The 16,850-nt window shown below is 31.6% G+C and overlaps 1 protein-coding gene across 1 annotated transcript in view; it reads right to left on the bottom strand.

Annotated features, from left to right (window-relative positions):
* Positions 1 to 6,548: 6,548 nt before the first annotated feature.
* The window catches only part of LOC106684569 (poly(A) polymerase type 3), a 37,984-nt gene continuing 27,682 nt past the window's right edge, over positions 6,549 to 16,850 (bottom strand). The window contains exons 11-16 of the mRNA XM_067051419.1: positions 14,462 to 14,531; positions 12,826 to 12,877; positions 11,988 to 12,137; positions 10,197 to 10,319; positions 10,035 to 10,107; positions 6,549 to 7,828 (exon numbers count right to left, since the gene is read on the bottom strand). Of these exons, the coding sequence (XP_066907520.1) occupies positions 10,063 to 10,107; positions 10,197 to 10,319; positions 11,988 to 12,137; positions 12,826 to 12,877; positions 14,462 to 14,531 (440 nt within the window). The 3' untranslated portion in view covers positions 6,549 to 7,828; positions 10,035 to 10,062. The remainder of the gene's footprint in view (positions 7,829 to 10,034; positions 10,108 to 10,196; positions 10,320 to 11,987; positions 12,138 to 12,825; positions 12,878 to 14,461; positions 14,532 to 16,850) is intronic.

Genomic DNA, 16,850 nt, shown 5'->3' with positions numbered 1-16,850 from the left:
ATTAAGTTAGCCGTTTAAGAGTAATCTAGTTTTTTATGCATGTTTGCATAAATATGGAAAGTATTTTATATATATTTGTTTTCAGTTGGCTCTACAGACCTTGCACATCTTTGGCCGCCCGAACCAACCTTCTCCACGCCTGCCTATATTAGGCTACTACTTTCCAGTTTGCTTCACTCTTCTTGATTCTGTCTATCCATCTGGTTTTTGGCCTCCCTCGTGGTTTCTTGCCTACTATACTGGCATTCATTGTTGTGTAGAGGCGTCCTGATGGATTGGTTCGAGCCATATGTTCTGTCCATCTTAACCTCCTTGTTTTCATATCATGAGATATTGACTGACGAGATTCTGCTGGCAGTTTACAGTTTGTTCTTCTCCTCCATAATTCCAGATAGCTCATGTAATTGTAATTTGACTTACCATTCAAATCTCTCTATTCTACTTTCTAGGGAACCTATTAGAGCACAGGTCTCGTAGCCTTATACTCAGCTCTGAAGCTGGCTTTATCATGGCATTGTATACCCTAGGTTTAAGATTTTTAGGGATTTGAGTGTTCTTGACACAGAGAAGGCTCTCTTCGCGCTTGTTATACTCTGGTATCTATTGACTATCTCAGTCCGTTGATAATTTATTGATTTTATTGTGGAGCCGAAGTATTTGAAACTGTTTTCTTTCGAAAACGATTGTCGTCCAACCAGACCATGTCGTTAAGGCGGATGTTTCGGCTTACAATAATATATTTTCTTCCATATTCATTTACATGGAAGCCGTTTTCCTCTGCTTCTCTTAATAGAGTCTTTCCAAGTCATCTTGGTTACTTCCTACAATGTCGCCCGTGTGCGAGAGGACTTTATGTTTGATTTCGATGTCCACCCCACCATCTTAGTGTAATATTTTTCTAATTACTTTTTCTAGATTTGACAGCATTGGTGAGTCCATCTCCTTGTCTCAGACCCGTTCTGACTTCAGATACTTCTCCTTCTATCATGGCTCTGCATTTAGGATCATTCGTACACGCTTTTGTCTGTTTTTCCAGGAATTCCGATCTCGGTCAAGCTCTTCCAAAGACACTCCCTGTCTACGGAATCATAGGCTGCTTTGAAATCGACAAATAAGACGTGAAGAGTATTTGGCGAGTTTAAGTTGATTCAAATAAGATTTATACTTATTAATTAAATCTGTACCTATGTAACCTATGAAGTGTTAGTGCTGATTCTGCTACATTGAAGCAGAAAATAATTGTCTTCAACAGCCCGATTCGGACACCCCACAGCCCCCTTAGCTACCCACTCCCAAGGTTTCCATATCTTAATATTATACAATAACCAATAAAGTTTATTTTGCTGGATTTAGGTTTTTGCATGATTTTAGGTTTTTTACTACACACAAACCTGGTTTCTATTCATGATTTTCATGAATATGTTCTGTCGAGGCCCTCCGTGAAGTCGCCTACAGGTCAGTGTTACTTTAATTACAACCCAACCTCCACGGTATGTTCCATTATTTAAGAAGAACTTGTTTTCTGAAAGATTGATTATTTCAGAAATTAGGGAAATTGAAAAAGTCGTGTAGCTGTATTTTAAAAAAATGATATTTTAATAGCATGTGCTGTTCGAGAAACAAATAATTATCGTATGCTGTTTAAACCAGTTCAGTTAAAACATTTCATTATAATTTAAATCTAGTAATGGGGGTGAAGATCTCCCAGTGGAGTTGTCTAGTAGTGATCTAGGTGGCTCTTATGATATACCACCTATAAAAGTTGCTAGATATTTTATTAAAAGATGTTGGATCTACAGAAATGAGTATTTAATTTTTATAAAAGTGCGTTCAACATACTTCTTTACAGAAACAGACTTCCATAGCAACTATTTTATTTGGCGGGAGATATTGCTACGATAAATATCTGGAGGTGAATGGGCCTCCTCATGTTGATCAATTTAGCGTGTGGCTGGTTCATGGTCTTTTGAAGGAAGATCCACTGCTACTATGGTTTGAATTTGTATCTTATTTGTATCTTATTTATTCTTCTTAGGCAGTTTTTGGCCATTCTCCAAATGCAGTGCTAATTAGCCATCAAATTTATTTAAAAATTAAAGTAGATTCATTCATTTTTTTTTTGTTTTGATTGTCTTCAGGGAATTCTTCTAGACAATATCCAGAAGCAGGCACGCACTTGCCACAATAGTCCAGGTGATACCGATTTAAAAAAAAGAAGAAAAAAAAACATTCAAATTTCGGTTTTCACTCTTTTAGGAAAATAATTTTTAACATTATTTCTCGTAGATAAATTTTTAACACTTTTCTTTGGAAAACTATGCCAGAAATATAAAAGTAAACTAGTTCAATAAAATTTACATTCTGCATTATTGAATGCTAAGTTGTTATAGAATAAATATTGAAAAATTATACTAAGAATGATTTCATGTCATTATCCTGTTAACTGAAAGGCTTAGATGTAGGGTCAGTTAAAATATAAAACTAACTTTCAAATAATTATGGTGACGAAATTATTTATTAAGTCTAAACCCATTGCGAATGCGTTCATGGTCAAACTCAAAAGACGTTTTATTTATGAATTTTTTGTCATTCTTCATTACCTTCCGTGAATTTCTATGTAAGATGCCATTTATTTTTCTAAAATCTTTGGCTTTCCATATATATCGTTATATATTAAAATTTATTCTCTAGTCAAGATATTTATTATCTGTTACCTGATGATTATGGTTTTGTTATTTCAATCGTTCCCGGCCGGACCCACCCTACTAAGACCTCCAGGGAGAGACGATCTTATATCACTTTTTGAAAAAGCAACTTTTGTGTTATCTCCTCTTGTGAGATTGTGACATGTCGTCGTTCATCGACCACCCTACTCGGTATAATTGTCTGTTTAAAAAGTCAGATAAATAAGGCTACCACGGAGGGTTTCAAGCCGTTTTTCAATTTTTGGGCTTTTTAAATATTGCTCGATTTACCTATTTTAAGTCTCCTCTTCCCATTTGAAGCAAATATTTCAAAAGTGATATAGAACCTAGCTCCCTGGGAGCCTAAGTGGGGCGGGTCCCGCTGGGTCAGATGGCGTCTATTTTACTAACTTATTAACTTCTGGAAATGGGCCTTCAACTTGGAACAAACAATTTTTCTCACGCCAACTTAAGTTAATTATCAAATCTCTTCATAGTTTGTATTTATTGGTTTTATATTAAAGCAAACGTGTAACGTAAAATGTGAGATAATTAATTATTTCAAACAAACATAACTAAAGGTACTTAAGAAGATTATTTTAAAAATCCCCTGTCACTCCGGTTTTAATGAGAATAAAATCTACCTGACATTAAAAACCAACCTAATTTTACATTGATATACCGAGTTTAATCAAAATTGTTAGATCTACTTTTAGTAAAATATAAAAAAAATGATTCTATAAAGTGGCACCGTCTGGTCAATCGATGTTATCTAACAAGTTGCTGGTGTGTACTCCCCAGAACCACAATATCTCAAGTACATCAGTGCTAAATCTGCCAAAGTAACATCCTTATTGTCAAACGTTGGAGGTCCCAGAGAAGGCTTTTTGCTACTGTTGTCCCCTCATATATGATACATGGAGCTCCAATTTGGAAACATGTGTTGCCAACGAAATCATGTGTAGACAGATGGATTCCATTTATCGCAGAGTTTCTTTAAGGACAGTATGTGCATTATGAACTGATTGCTATGAAGCGGCGAGCGTGATTGCCAGGCTGCTTCCTGTTGAAATTATAGTTGAAGAAAGAAGTAGGTATTATGGAAGCGTTTCTAAAGAAGAAGAACGACAAATAACTTTCACTCAGTGGCAAGCTGCCAATTCTAGTTGGTACCTTGACTTGATACCCAGGTTTTTATTTTTTTATTGACAGGTTGATTTTATTTAATCCGACTGTAGACTGGACACGAATGGTCAAGAGTCCGCTTCAAATCAGAAATCATCGCAGAATGCCCTGCAAGCTTTGCTATCGAAGAAACAGCGGAGCACGCGCCATGGGCGTAGGCAGGATTTCGCCTAGGCGGGAGTGCAAGACTCATCCCATTACACACGCGCGCGCGTACATTCATTCATACATATGTTTTTTTTACAAGGATAAGTGGAAATCTTCAAAAGACACGGATAGACCCGTACCTATCCGTGTGTGGGATTTTACCCACTAAAACCAACCTCCCTACACCTGTTTCTCACCCTCCACGGGACCGCCGTTAAGCATTACATCATGAGGGTGAGTGGCTGAGTGCCGCCTCATTGTTTTAGACTATCTCCTGGTTCGCCTATCTTTCTCCTTATTTCTTAACTTCTGCATCACCTGTGCAGCAAATCGTTTGCCTGCCATCCAATAATCGTGGTTAAGCAGCATTATGTTGACGATATTATCTGCTGTCGGGTTTGAGCCGCAAACGCTTCGCAACTCTCTTCTTTCTTCATGAAAGCGGTGACACAAGTTCTGCACTCTCTTCCATTCCTGGGCACAATGGACATTCTCCAGTCTCATCGACCTTAAACCTATACTGGTAAGCTTGGAAGCAACCATGCCCTGTGATAAACTGGGTGATATAATAGTCTACCTCCCCGTGGTTCCTATTCACCCAGGCCTCGATGTTGGGCACCAGGCTGTGCGTCCACTTTCCACTGAATACCATATTCTTAGAGTCTCCTTTCTTAATACGTCTCTGGGAATATAGTCAACATTATTATAAGAGCGGCTCCTCTCATCGGCGATCAGCTCAATCGACGGCATCCTCGCCACCACGCAAACCGCTACGTATGAGACTGCACGAAACGCGCTGATCATTCTTAGCGCACACCTACGAAACACCGACACCATCGGTCTTCTGTAGGCCTCAGTACCCAACGCATCCTTCCATATCGCAGCATGGATGGGACCACACTGGATATCAACAACCTACGGCTGTTCCTGAGTCCGCCTATGGGCATTAAACGTGACAGTGCGTTTAGGTGGTTACTCTAGACGCTTTATCACTCTTGTGATGTTTTTTTTTTTACGAGGGTCGGTGGAAATCTTCAAAAGACACGGATAAGCCCGTACCTATCCGTGTGTGGGATTCATACACATGTATGTGGGTACACGTTTTGAAACGTTGGTTAAAAGAAAGACATCTAATTCAACATTCCAAGAAATACCCCCACTATTTTATTTCTACTTCATAAAATTTAATCATTACTTTTTAAAATTGTGTTATCTATAATCACAATAAACTATTGAAAATGAAACGACTGAATTTAAAACGTTAACAAGGTTTACCAATGGCTCACACAATAAAAATTTAAGGCAGTTTTGAACTTATCTCTGAGCATTTTTTGGACGCCACCAGCTTGCCCTGTCATTACCTTCCGAAATATACGATGTATTAAATAAGTTCAATATTTTTTTTTATTTTACTTTTATCTTGGGCCTCAAAAATCTAGGGTGGACCCTGCCTACGCCTATGGAGCACCCGTTTTGTTTACTTGCATACGCTTCACAAAAAAAGAAGTGACCAAAACGTACTTCTGTCGAAAACGAATTGAAATTATAATTCATGCCATGTTCCAATTTCAGGTGATTTTTAAATATCCTAAGTCTCCTCTTCCCGTTTTTAGCAAATATTTCACAAGTGATATAAAACCCTCAATCCTTGGAGTGGGTCCAGCCAGGAAGGATGTTTTGTGTTATCATCTCTTCTCAGATTGTTACAAATTGTACATGGACCAACCTACTGACTATATTTGTCTGTTTGAAAGATAAGTAATCCTCAAAGCAGAAAATTTATTTTTAATTTTATCCTTGACAAAATGGAAACTAAAAAAAAAAAATCAGAGAATGCTCCTTGATAATACCATGAAACAGGCACACTCTTAATATTATAGTTTTTGTGTATTTAAATCAATATCATCTTAATCCAGGGAGTAACATATACAACTAAGGACTGAAAAACAAAGTGTAGTGCCTAATTACTGTGTTAATTTTAATAAAAAATATTTATTTTATTTATTTTTTTTAAATATTTATTTATTGCTATTTACAACCGTACATTATAATACATTTAGTAAATCTGATCTAAGTTAAATTGGAGTGTTACAGGCATGTAGAGAAACTACCCATTGGTAGCACTCTAGTTAAGTCTTTTATTTAGTGAATTTTTTAAAGAAAAGCTCCATCAACTGAAATTGGAGAATGACCTAAATAATTCTATCCATTATAACTATCATTTTGATTTATCATTCCATCTTTGAGGACAATCGGGAACTCTTGGTGAGGGTTGAAACTAAAATATAAAAATATATCAGATAAGGTACAATGGCTAACTTCATTTTGAATCTTTATAGATGTTTTATTTAATTTTTTCTTAACTGGCTTGTAATAAATTATTATAGTTGACCCAGCAGTGCTTTACTTTTGTTGGATTTGAGTACATACTTGTATATAGACTGGATGAACACAATTGAATATTTTGAACTCATTAAAAAAATAATGATTATTAATTTAATCAGAGTAATAAGGTAATAAATAACAACCAAGTGAAAGGAGAGGAGATTTTATTTATTACTAAGAATTACAAATATTTACAGTCAAAGAGATTTACAATTTTCAAAATAATATAAAAAGGAAATATGCAATAAACTTACAGAAAATAAATTTAAAGAAAAATTACACGCATTAATTATCATAAATAAATATCAACAGTAAGGAATGTTTTTCTTAAATGAAATCAATAAATATTTAGTACCAAGATGTTGCCTTGAAATGAATTTAAAACAAAAACATAATTATTTGAATAATGTTATATTTTAACAATGTCGGTGCAGGATCCTCATCTAAACTGCAAACATGTAATAAATTATGAAATGTAAGCTTAATTTATACCTAGCAAAGTCCAATATTTCAAACGTTTGTAGGAGCCCTGCTAAATAACAGGAATTTTTAATGTTGAAAACCAATATATACAATTAATAAAATATTACATAAAAACCAGTCATTTATTTATTAAACATGGATTGGGCCTAAAGACCGGCAGTAGGCTAGGGCTAGACACTGTCAGCCATCAAAGGTTGAGTAAATATATTCTTTCTTCTTTGCTATGTATCAATGATACATTAATGAGAGGCAATGATGCAACAAAGTGGCATACATAGACATTGGCTGTAGTTTCATAAAAACAATAAATGTGTAGGCAAAATTATTGAAAATAATAAAATTTATCAATAAAAATAAATATTAAAAAAAAAAAAGTAGAATATTGAAAAAGTTTCTTAAACCTAACCCAAATAAGAAATAAATAAATAATGCTAACTATTTAAGAGTATATTTCTTTATACACTGGTGTTGATATTTACAAAATTAAGTCATTATTATCGGCTAGAGACAGTGGTTGATCGTCTTAAAAGTCTTCATTACCCTTCAACTTGGAAACAAAAAAACAAACAAACAAAACAAATACAAAGCAATGATAAGTCATCACTCAAGTGTTATTTTAAAAGAATTCTTCCAAGAAATATATTATTATCCAAATACTGAGGGTTCTGAATTTTGTTGTAATAAAATGCAAACTCCGACTCGTACTATAAATATATATATATAAAAAGAATATATATATATTTATGTATTAAAAGAAAAGTATAGAATATCATAATATTGAAATTGTCCACTGCCATCCATGGTTCAGAACCCCAACGTACTTACCGTCACAAGAGATAAAGGTCTGAGCGACTCTTTCACCTCAGCAGGTACAGAGGTAGCATTATCTATATATAAAAGATACATATATATAGACCCCCAATGGTGAAACCACCTCAAACAACCTGAAACAGTCACCAATTAGATTTCTCAAAAAACAAATAATAAGCAATAACCTAATGCTACAAACTTAATACATAAAAAATGGTAAATCAATTAAAGATAGGGTATATAATTATTATCATAATGTATATTAGTCGATAAATAATTAATATCCTCAATATTAATCCATTGTATTCCAGCTCTTTGTATTATTAGTTACCTTCACAAGTCATAAGTGCCTCCTTCAAAAGTCTTGATTCTAAATTATCATAGAAATCAAACATTAGAAATTTTAGAACCTGATTTTATGGATTTTTTTTTTTTCATGCCGATGTCTGAGGTTTAACTTCTAAAGGGCTCATAACTATTCAGGATGCTATCCAAATCCAACAATTCCACAACTGTTGGAAAGCTGAATGTCTGCTCTTCCAAAACATATTAATGCTTTTAGATTACATGTCTTTACAAGAGAGAGAAAGAGTAGTTTTAAATAAAGAAAAACTTCTCAAATTGTATATCTCTGGTTCTAATTTATTTGCATAGATCTAATTTTTGCCTTAAATTGTTTATAGGAACCTAAACCACTGTTAAATTTAGACTAGATTGGTGGAGCTGTGTTGATGTTATTATAATTGTGGAGAAAAATTTATTTAGCAAAAAAGATTTATTGCTTTGTTTGCAGTCACTTCAAATTATTTCAAAATTGCACCCATATGACATGATGAGGGTAGGTTATATAACTATTGATTAGTTTTCTCATGTATAGAAATATACAATATTGATGATTGCTTTAAATGAGTTTAAATATATATCAAATGACAAAAACCTGAAGATGCTTTCAGTAAAAAAAAATGTAATTAACTTTTTTTTTATAGTAATAAAACAAAAAAAACAAGCCAAGCTTCAGGTTTTTTGCACAAAGATTTTTAAAAAAAATTTGTTTATAAGATTCCTTTTCAAGGTTAAAAGAGAAATTGTAGACTTGTGAAAACAAAAATCATTAAATCGTAAAGAACCTAATTTTAGTCATACTAATGAATAAATTTCAAATCTGTTAGCCATCCAGAAGGTATTTGATGCTTTGTTTGAAGTGAACCAGTCTTTAAGATTCTCGAGTCATGAGCATAATTTTTTGTAGTTGTTATCCTAGTTGATCAGAAAGTTTGTATACATAAAGTAGCAAAAAACAAACAGTTCAGTGCTCCCTAATACCAGAAACGGAAAAAATTTTAACATCTGCAGAAATAGCAATTGGAAACAATTTAAAGAGGTCCTTCAAATATAGTCAGTATGATTTAGTTTTTCCTAAACGTTAGCTACAATAGAAATCAAGAAATACTTAAAAAGCAAACATAGATGCAGAAATATGCATAAATAAATCGTTAGCTCTATTAATAATAAAGGCCAGTATTAGGGAGAGGCAGAGGGAGGCAAAATTCGAGAAAAGTTGAACAAAAAGTATTTAATTAATAGCACGCACTTTTGTGGAACTCTGACAGTGAAGTCTAATTTAGAAAAATATTTATATTGTTTATAAGCAGTAATAATATAACGTTTCCATAATCATCATGTTTTATCTATCTATCTATTAGTTGGCGCTACAACCCGGCGATGGGTCCTGGCCTCCTCTATGAACCTTCGCCATTCGGCTGTTGCCTTCCAATTTTGGACTCCAAGCAGATCTCGTGTGTCTTATATCACGTCATCCATCCACCAGATAATAAACTTTAATTAATATAATAATATTATAGACAAAAATATGACACAGAAATTATTGAATGGGAGGTGTCCAGAATCGTTAGTTACAGGGTAGAACATAAAGTTTGGTAATTTTCAAGTTGATATCTCAACTGGAATAAGGGTGTGTCCAGAAGAGTGAGGGTGAACATGCGATTATCCGCCTGTGAACGAGTCGCACCAGGGGTTGTTTAGTATTAAGATTCAAAATGTAAGGTGATATGTTGCTAATAATGCTTAAAATTAATAATGCTTAAGAAAACTATGGGGAGACTTCCAAGTATTACTTAACCTTTCTCTCTAATGTTAGTCCTAACAAAACACATTTTTGAGAAGCCTCAGGGTGTGTCTTCTGATGTAGTAACCAACGCTCTAAGCAAGCCTGAGCCACCTTAAGGCAATCTTTTGCTCCATGACAAAATAAAATTAATATCTTACTGGTCAATTTTTCAACTTAGGGTAATTAGATTTATTCAAAAAGTAACAACGTACCTATAGATTCTGGTTCCATATATTCTTATCATAAACAGATAACCTCTTCTTGTATGTTGTCAGTTTTCTTACTCTGAAAAATAAAATAGAAATATCTATGTTATAGTAAAATGAAAATTAAGAGACCAATATAAGTAAAAATGTTTAAACTAAGATGATGACCTCTAAAGTTGATTTACTCGAGTCAAGTATTTCGTGGTTTCTATTATGTTCATCGGCAGATAGTGAGGAATTTGAATCTTCACCACAAGAAACAACTATCCTATTCATCGGTGGATCACCATCCTAGAAAAGGAGATTAATCAAGACCATGATTTAATCTGCACATTTTTAATACCTATAACTGAACATCGTTGTTTATAAATTAAGATTCTTTTTTTTTATTTTATTTTATTTTTTAGATATTATAAGAAATATAAAATACTTCTAATAATTGGTAAAATTTTTCTGAGTTCTAGATTTATATAATATAAAAGAAATATATACTTCACTCAAAGCATCCAACCAAATACACATTGCGGCCTTAATTCTGAAACCTCTACGTAACATTTCTATAAAAAGTTAAGTTCTCGATGAATCTAAAAGTTTGATGAATTTATTACATGTACTAGTTGTTTTAAGAACCAAACAAGTGTTTTAAAAACTCATTAGTCAAAACAATCTTTGGGCTCTTAAAAGTACCAATAAATAATAAATGCTTATAACTTCAAGATCTGATGGGAAATCAACTTTTGATTAAAAAATTCAATAAGGAAGATCTGTTTGTTCCTAAATAAGACATTATTTACTAATACAAATTTTGTGATTTATTTAGTTCACTTCTAGCTTCAATTATGATCCTCTCTTAGTTTAGCAAAGTCCTATGGTCATTTATAATAGCCTGAGATTATTATTGTAAGACTAGAACCGGTAATGGTTTTCAAATAGAGCAATATTTATTCCCAGTATGTTAATAATGTAAATATTTTAATTGAAAAGAAAATGAAAAAGTTCCATGGCTTGATATCTCTTGAAATAAATAAAGCTTATTGGAAGTTGTTCAAGGTTAATTGTGTAACCTTGATTTTATGGATCAGAAACAGCAATTTCTTTTCACCAGAATCAATCTTATTTATCACTTAATATTTCTGGGAACATATTAGGGCCTTAGCCCTAACAGAACCAAAACTCTTTGGATCAGGATGGTTTGTTTAAATGAGTAACATTTAGTAACTAATGGATACTTGAAAAAGTAAAAATCTCAAGTTCAGATTAAATAATTGATTTACGAAAAGTGTCAGATCTAAATTATATATCAATAAAATAAATTATTGTATGAATGTATATAAATATACATTTTCATTACAAAACATAATTCAGTAATTCCTTAACACAAATTATAACAATACATCACATTGCATATTCTTTGTATGTAAAACAAAAAATATATTTTACTGATTATTCATAACTACTACTAGACTATAAATTCCAGGTTTCATTGAAGTCACCACTGGATTTTATATGGTAAAAGAGAATAGGCAGTAGGTGTTGTATTAATCAAATAGATAAATTTTATGGAAAGTTAATGGAATGGATAATTACATCTCTAATTGCTTGAATTTTTATTATTTAGTAAAATTATTAATACCAGTAATTGGAAAACAAGAAATTAACTTAAAAAAAAAAATGTATTTTAACACTAAATAATTGTTATTTAAATTCCTTAAATGTTTTGAAGACGTTTTTAACAATTAGAGCAACAATCAAAGAAAGGAACAGAATATATACAATAATCATCCTAAAATTTTACAGCTGCTAAAAATGTTGACAAAGGGAACGGCCCGAACAAACACCTACTGCCGTAGATCTCTATTTAAAAGTAATAAAAACAAATTAGTGCAATGACTTTGAATGAAACAGGGCTATTCAATTTTCACTTAAAAGTTTATTATCATATAATTAAGGAACACATGCCATTTCAGGAAGTTCTTGGTGGAGTTTTTGTTTCTTCTGCAACAAGTCAAGTGATGAATCCGAATGACGTTTTTTATTACCATCACCAACTTGTAGTTGTGAGACACCGTTTTTACGAATTGGAGATGTACTGTTTCTCGCTGCAGCTACCTGTTCATTAATATACAACTTATAAGTACAAATGAACTCGACAACATGTTTATTCTATATAACTAACTATATAACTAAACCGCGTTACCTAGTACAAATAAAATACCATTAAAATTTCTAATTATGTATTACAAAAAAAAATTGTACTCAGAATGAAATTTAAGTTTATTTAACCAAAATAATTCAAATATAACAAGATTAACTGTAAACGATAACTTTGTAACAATTGTCTAACTCATAATTTTAGTAAAAACACTATTTAATTTTAATAAGGGATTAAATAACTTAGTCCAACTTGGCACGAAATTGAGCCTGAATCCCCTCTGTAAATATCATGAATAAAATTTATAAATTAAGTCTCCCAATTAAATTATTAAGTAAGGGGGCAATGATTTATTTAAATATAAATAGTAACATTTATAAAAATGAGCTAAATATATTTTCAACTGTTAAGTGCAATGGGGATGTTGCTTTCACAGATATTCTTATTGGAACTGGTGAGACTGAATAAGCACTTATCGCTATCATCACCATCCTGAAACAGGGTGATGTTGGGTGATGAAATAGCAAGTGCACGACATAGCTCGCTCATCGCGCGGCGCAACAGCGGCTGACCAATGCTTGTCTTAATCATCGCTTGTGACTGAGACAATTCAGCAACAAGCTCTTCAGTGTTCTCTGTACAAACCTTTTTCTCTCGCTTCAATATATGCGCCGGCAGGTAAGCACTAAGCTGTTTTCTGAAATTTAGGAAATACTTAATTTAGTATAAACAGTAACTACAATTATATACAATAAAATACAAAATTATAATTATATTATTTCAAAATTTTTCGAGACCAGGTAATATTTATCAATTAATTAATTTAATATCCAAAATAGTCTCAACACTATATATTTATTTATTTGTCCTACGTTTCGGCCCTTCCAGCCATCCTCAGGGACATCTTCAACATAAATTTCCTCTCACATTAATTAATGTGAGAGGAAATTTATGTTGAAGATGTCCCTGAGGATGGCTGGAAGGGCCGAAACGTAGGACAAATAAATAAATATATAGTGTTGAGACTATTTTGGATATTAAATTAATTAATTGATAAATACAAAATTATGTTACAAAGAGAATTACAAGACATTTATTGAAATATTATTAGTTTAGTAAATATTTTTTACAAATATCAATAAAAAGTTATAATGAATCACATTTAAACACATACCTTCATTTTTCAAAGAAAAAATAAAATTTATCAACATACATTAGTACATATTCCACATTCATTAATACTAAGGAATTATTCTGTGATATCAAGATATATAATCATGAGCATTTGAAGCCCAAGTGACGGTTTCTACACTGCTCATACAAAATTCTAGTAAAGTTTAAAACCCATTAAAGCAATTTTTGATTTACCTTAAGAGGGGACATTTGCAAGTAATTGAATTGAGGGTAAAGTTAAAAGTCACAGGTGTTTAATGAATCAGGAAGCACATTAAAACTTGAGGTGAAAATGAGCAGCTATATAAAACTATCCAATTGTATAGAAATACTGGGAGGGTTTGGTTTAGGAACTAAAACTTAATTAATTGACTGGCTCAATTTAAATCAATGAAATTTTTCAAAAAAGTTAAATTTTTTTTTTCTAACTATCTGTAATTAATATCTTAAAGAATTTGTGGAACCTATACAAACATTTTCTAAAGTTTTATTTTTTTTTTCATTTTCCATTATAAGTAAAAAATTTTCACATAATTTTTAAAAATTTAAATTGCAGCAACACATACTTTATACTTATGATTTAAAGTAGGCTTTTCTAAAAATGTTTTCACTATTATTTCGGGATTTCCTTTAACTAAGACAGGAATATCTCTAAGAGAAGATTATGAGCCAGCATTGCACACAGCCTCAGGCTTCATCAATACCCGGCTTAACTCAGAACATATTTTTGACAAAGTTTAAGAAAAAAAAATTCAACAAAAATGATGTTTGGATGTGTTTATAAAGAATGAATTATTATAAGATTGCGAATAACAGGAAGTGTAAGACCTTGTTAATTTCATAAGTTCACACATTTATATAAAAGATTAATGGATGAACATAAATAATTCATATTATAGAACAATAATTAAAGCAAATCTCTAATCCTGCATTATTTTGCAGGTATATCTGTTGTTAATTTTTTTTAGAAAAAAATGGTTTTCAGCTAATGGTAATATACTCTTCTTCTTTAATAAGAATAATTACTTTCTTACTTTAGTGGTTAATAATTAATTTATAATAATTTAAGTTTATAAGAAAATCAGCATTTTGTAAGGAAAGAGCATACCTTTTAACATGCCTAGCTTCGATCTTCATCGAATCCTTTATCATTTTTATTGCTGAAGCTTGCCGGTGAACTGGAAAAAATTACAGATTGTTAACTAGCTAGATATAGAGCAAGAATAAAAACATACAAAAAAGCTGATGGTTGGGTATAGAAAATTCAACCATAAAATCATGAATTAATTAAGTCAGAATAGTTACAGATAAAAGGATATTTGCAACAGTGCACATTCACAAATCCAGGTATCAATATACAGGCAAGCACTTTTTTTGTTGTATCAATACATCACCTATATAAAAAGAAGGAGAAAAATATAAAAATATTATTAAAAAGATAGTCGAGCAGAGTTACACGAAAAAAAAAAATTATTTTTTAATTTGAATAACAAAAACAGATATTTAATATATTTGATTTTACTTACCTTAATGGCAATGATCCTGTTGCTGTTAAAGCTAATAAAATCAAATAAATTTAATACCTGTTTTTCTCACAAAAAATATTAGTCAATTTGCACAAATGGTTACCAAGATAACAACTTGATCATCCTCAACATATTGTAGAGCTATTGTTAATATTTTAGAGAATTGAGTATTCCCTTAATGTTTGGACTAAGGAAAGAAGAGGTAACTGGAGAATTTCAGAATAGAAAATTTACAATTCTAAAGTTGGAAACAATAAGGTGGGGGGGGAGGGGTGTGTCTCTGGAACACAACGATCATCCGAGACCTAGTTTCAAAACTTATCTCATAGTGTCTGTTTCAATGAAATATATCAATAAAATATCCTGTCAAGAGCGAGGTGCGGGGTGTTATAAGGTTTCTCGATAAAAGTTCAAGAGAGCAATTCAAAACAAATGGAGAGGAACGTTGACAAAAGAAGTGTGTTTGTTGCATGTTGATCCAGCCTGCTTACTCCCCTGACTTGGCCCCTTTAGATTTTCATCTTTTCATTTTATCAAGGGTGGAAAATAATTTTAAATGGATGATAAGATGGTGTTGAAGTGGATGAAGGAGATAGTGGTAGAGTTGGAGAGTGGAGGCTATGAAAAAGCTTCTGGTAACACTTACAACCCACATAAAACAATAATTTTTTTTATACAAAAAATTGAGTACTTTTACTTTCTGGATATGCTTCATAAACTGGAATTTTCAGGAAATAGATTTTAATAGGAATTTCCCAATAAAATTCCAGGTATAGGAGTGCTCTCAATATGTGATTTCAGTTTTGTACCACTTTTTGTTAATGGGCTAGGTTGTTCACAAACACAAATCATTTAGTGAAAATTATTTTTTTAGGACTAATGGGACCACGAAACCTATTTATGTCGAAAACTGAAATTCAATTTTTTTAATAATTGCAATACTTCTCCTTACTATAAATTCCATATATTCTTTTTAATTTATTTATTTTTTACTATTTACAACTGTACATTATAACACATTTAGTAAATTTGATCTCAGCAATTCCATATTTAGGTAAGTAACCATAAGATAACCATCCCTAACCTTCAATAGAAACATAAACCTAAATTACACATAATGGTTGAATGTTCGAAAAGAACTGAGTTAAAATCCTTTAATTGGTTTAAATGTTGAAAAAAAAAAATAAAAATCTACTGCAATCAATTTTAATACATTTAGCATTCCACTTACCTAATACACCTGGGAAAAACTTTGCAAAACATAAAAATATGATCAGCAAGCATGTATATTCAATTATTATAAATGTCAGCTTTCCATGAATCCTCTTAATAATTAAGTGTTTCCAATACTAAACTGAACCAAAAGGAAATAATTATATTATTTCAATTTCTTGAGACAAGGTAATTATTTACTAAATAAATCAAAAATTTGTATCCTTTTTTGTCTCAACACTTTATTTTTCACCAGTCCAACGTTTCGGCCATTTCAGCCATCCTCAAGGACATCTAAATATTTAACAGCTTATATTATATATTCATTTTTAACACTTATAACAAGAACATTATTCACCAATAATATAACATACCTTCAATTATAATTTCTTCCTCACGTTAATTTAAAAGTTACTTTTGCAGGCTATTCTGCCCAGGTCCTTTATTATAAGTTAAAAGCCTATTTAAAAAGTAAATTATTAGAGAGTCATATTTATTATTAATAAGCTTACTAAGCTAAATAGGTAACTAAACTTAAGCTTAGTAAGCTTATTAATAATAAATATGACTCTCTAATAATTTACTTTTTAAATAGGCTTTTAACTTATAATAAAGGAAATGACCTGGGCAGAATAGCCTGCAAAAGTAACTTTTAAATTAACGTGAGGAAGAAATTATAATTGAAGGTATGTTATATTATTGGTGAATAATGTTGTTGTTATAAGTGTTAAAAATGAATATATAATATAAGCTGTTAAA

The sequence above is a fragment of the Halyomorpha halys genome, unplaced genomic scaffold, assembly GCF_000696795.3.
Source record: "Halyomorpha halys isolate HHAL.00 unplaced genomic scaffold, Hhal_1.1 Scaffold594.1, whole genome shotgun sequence".
NCBI lineage: Eukaryota > Metazoa > Arthropoda > Insecta > Hemiptera > Pentatomidae > Halyomorpha > Halyomorpha halys.
This window is presented reverse-complemented; position numbering and strand designations above follow the sequence as displayed.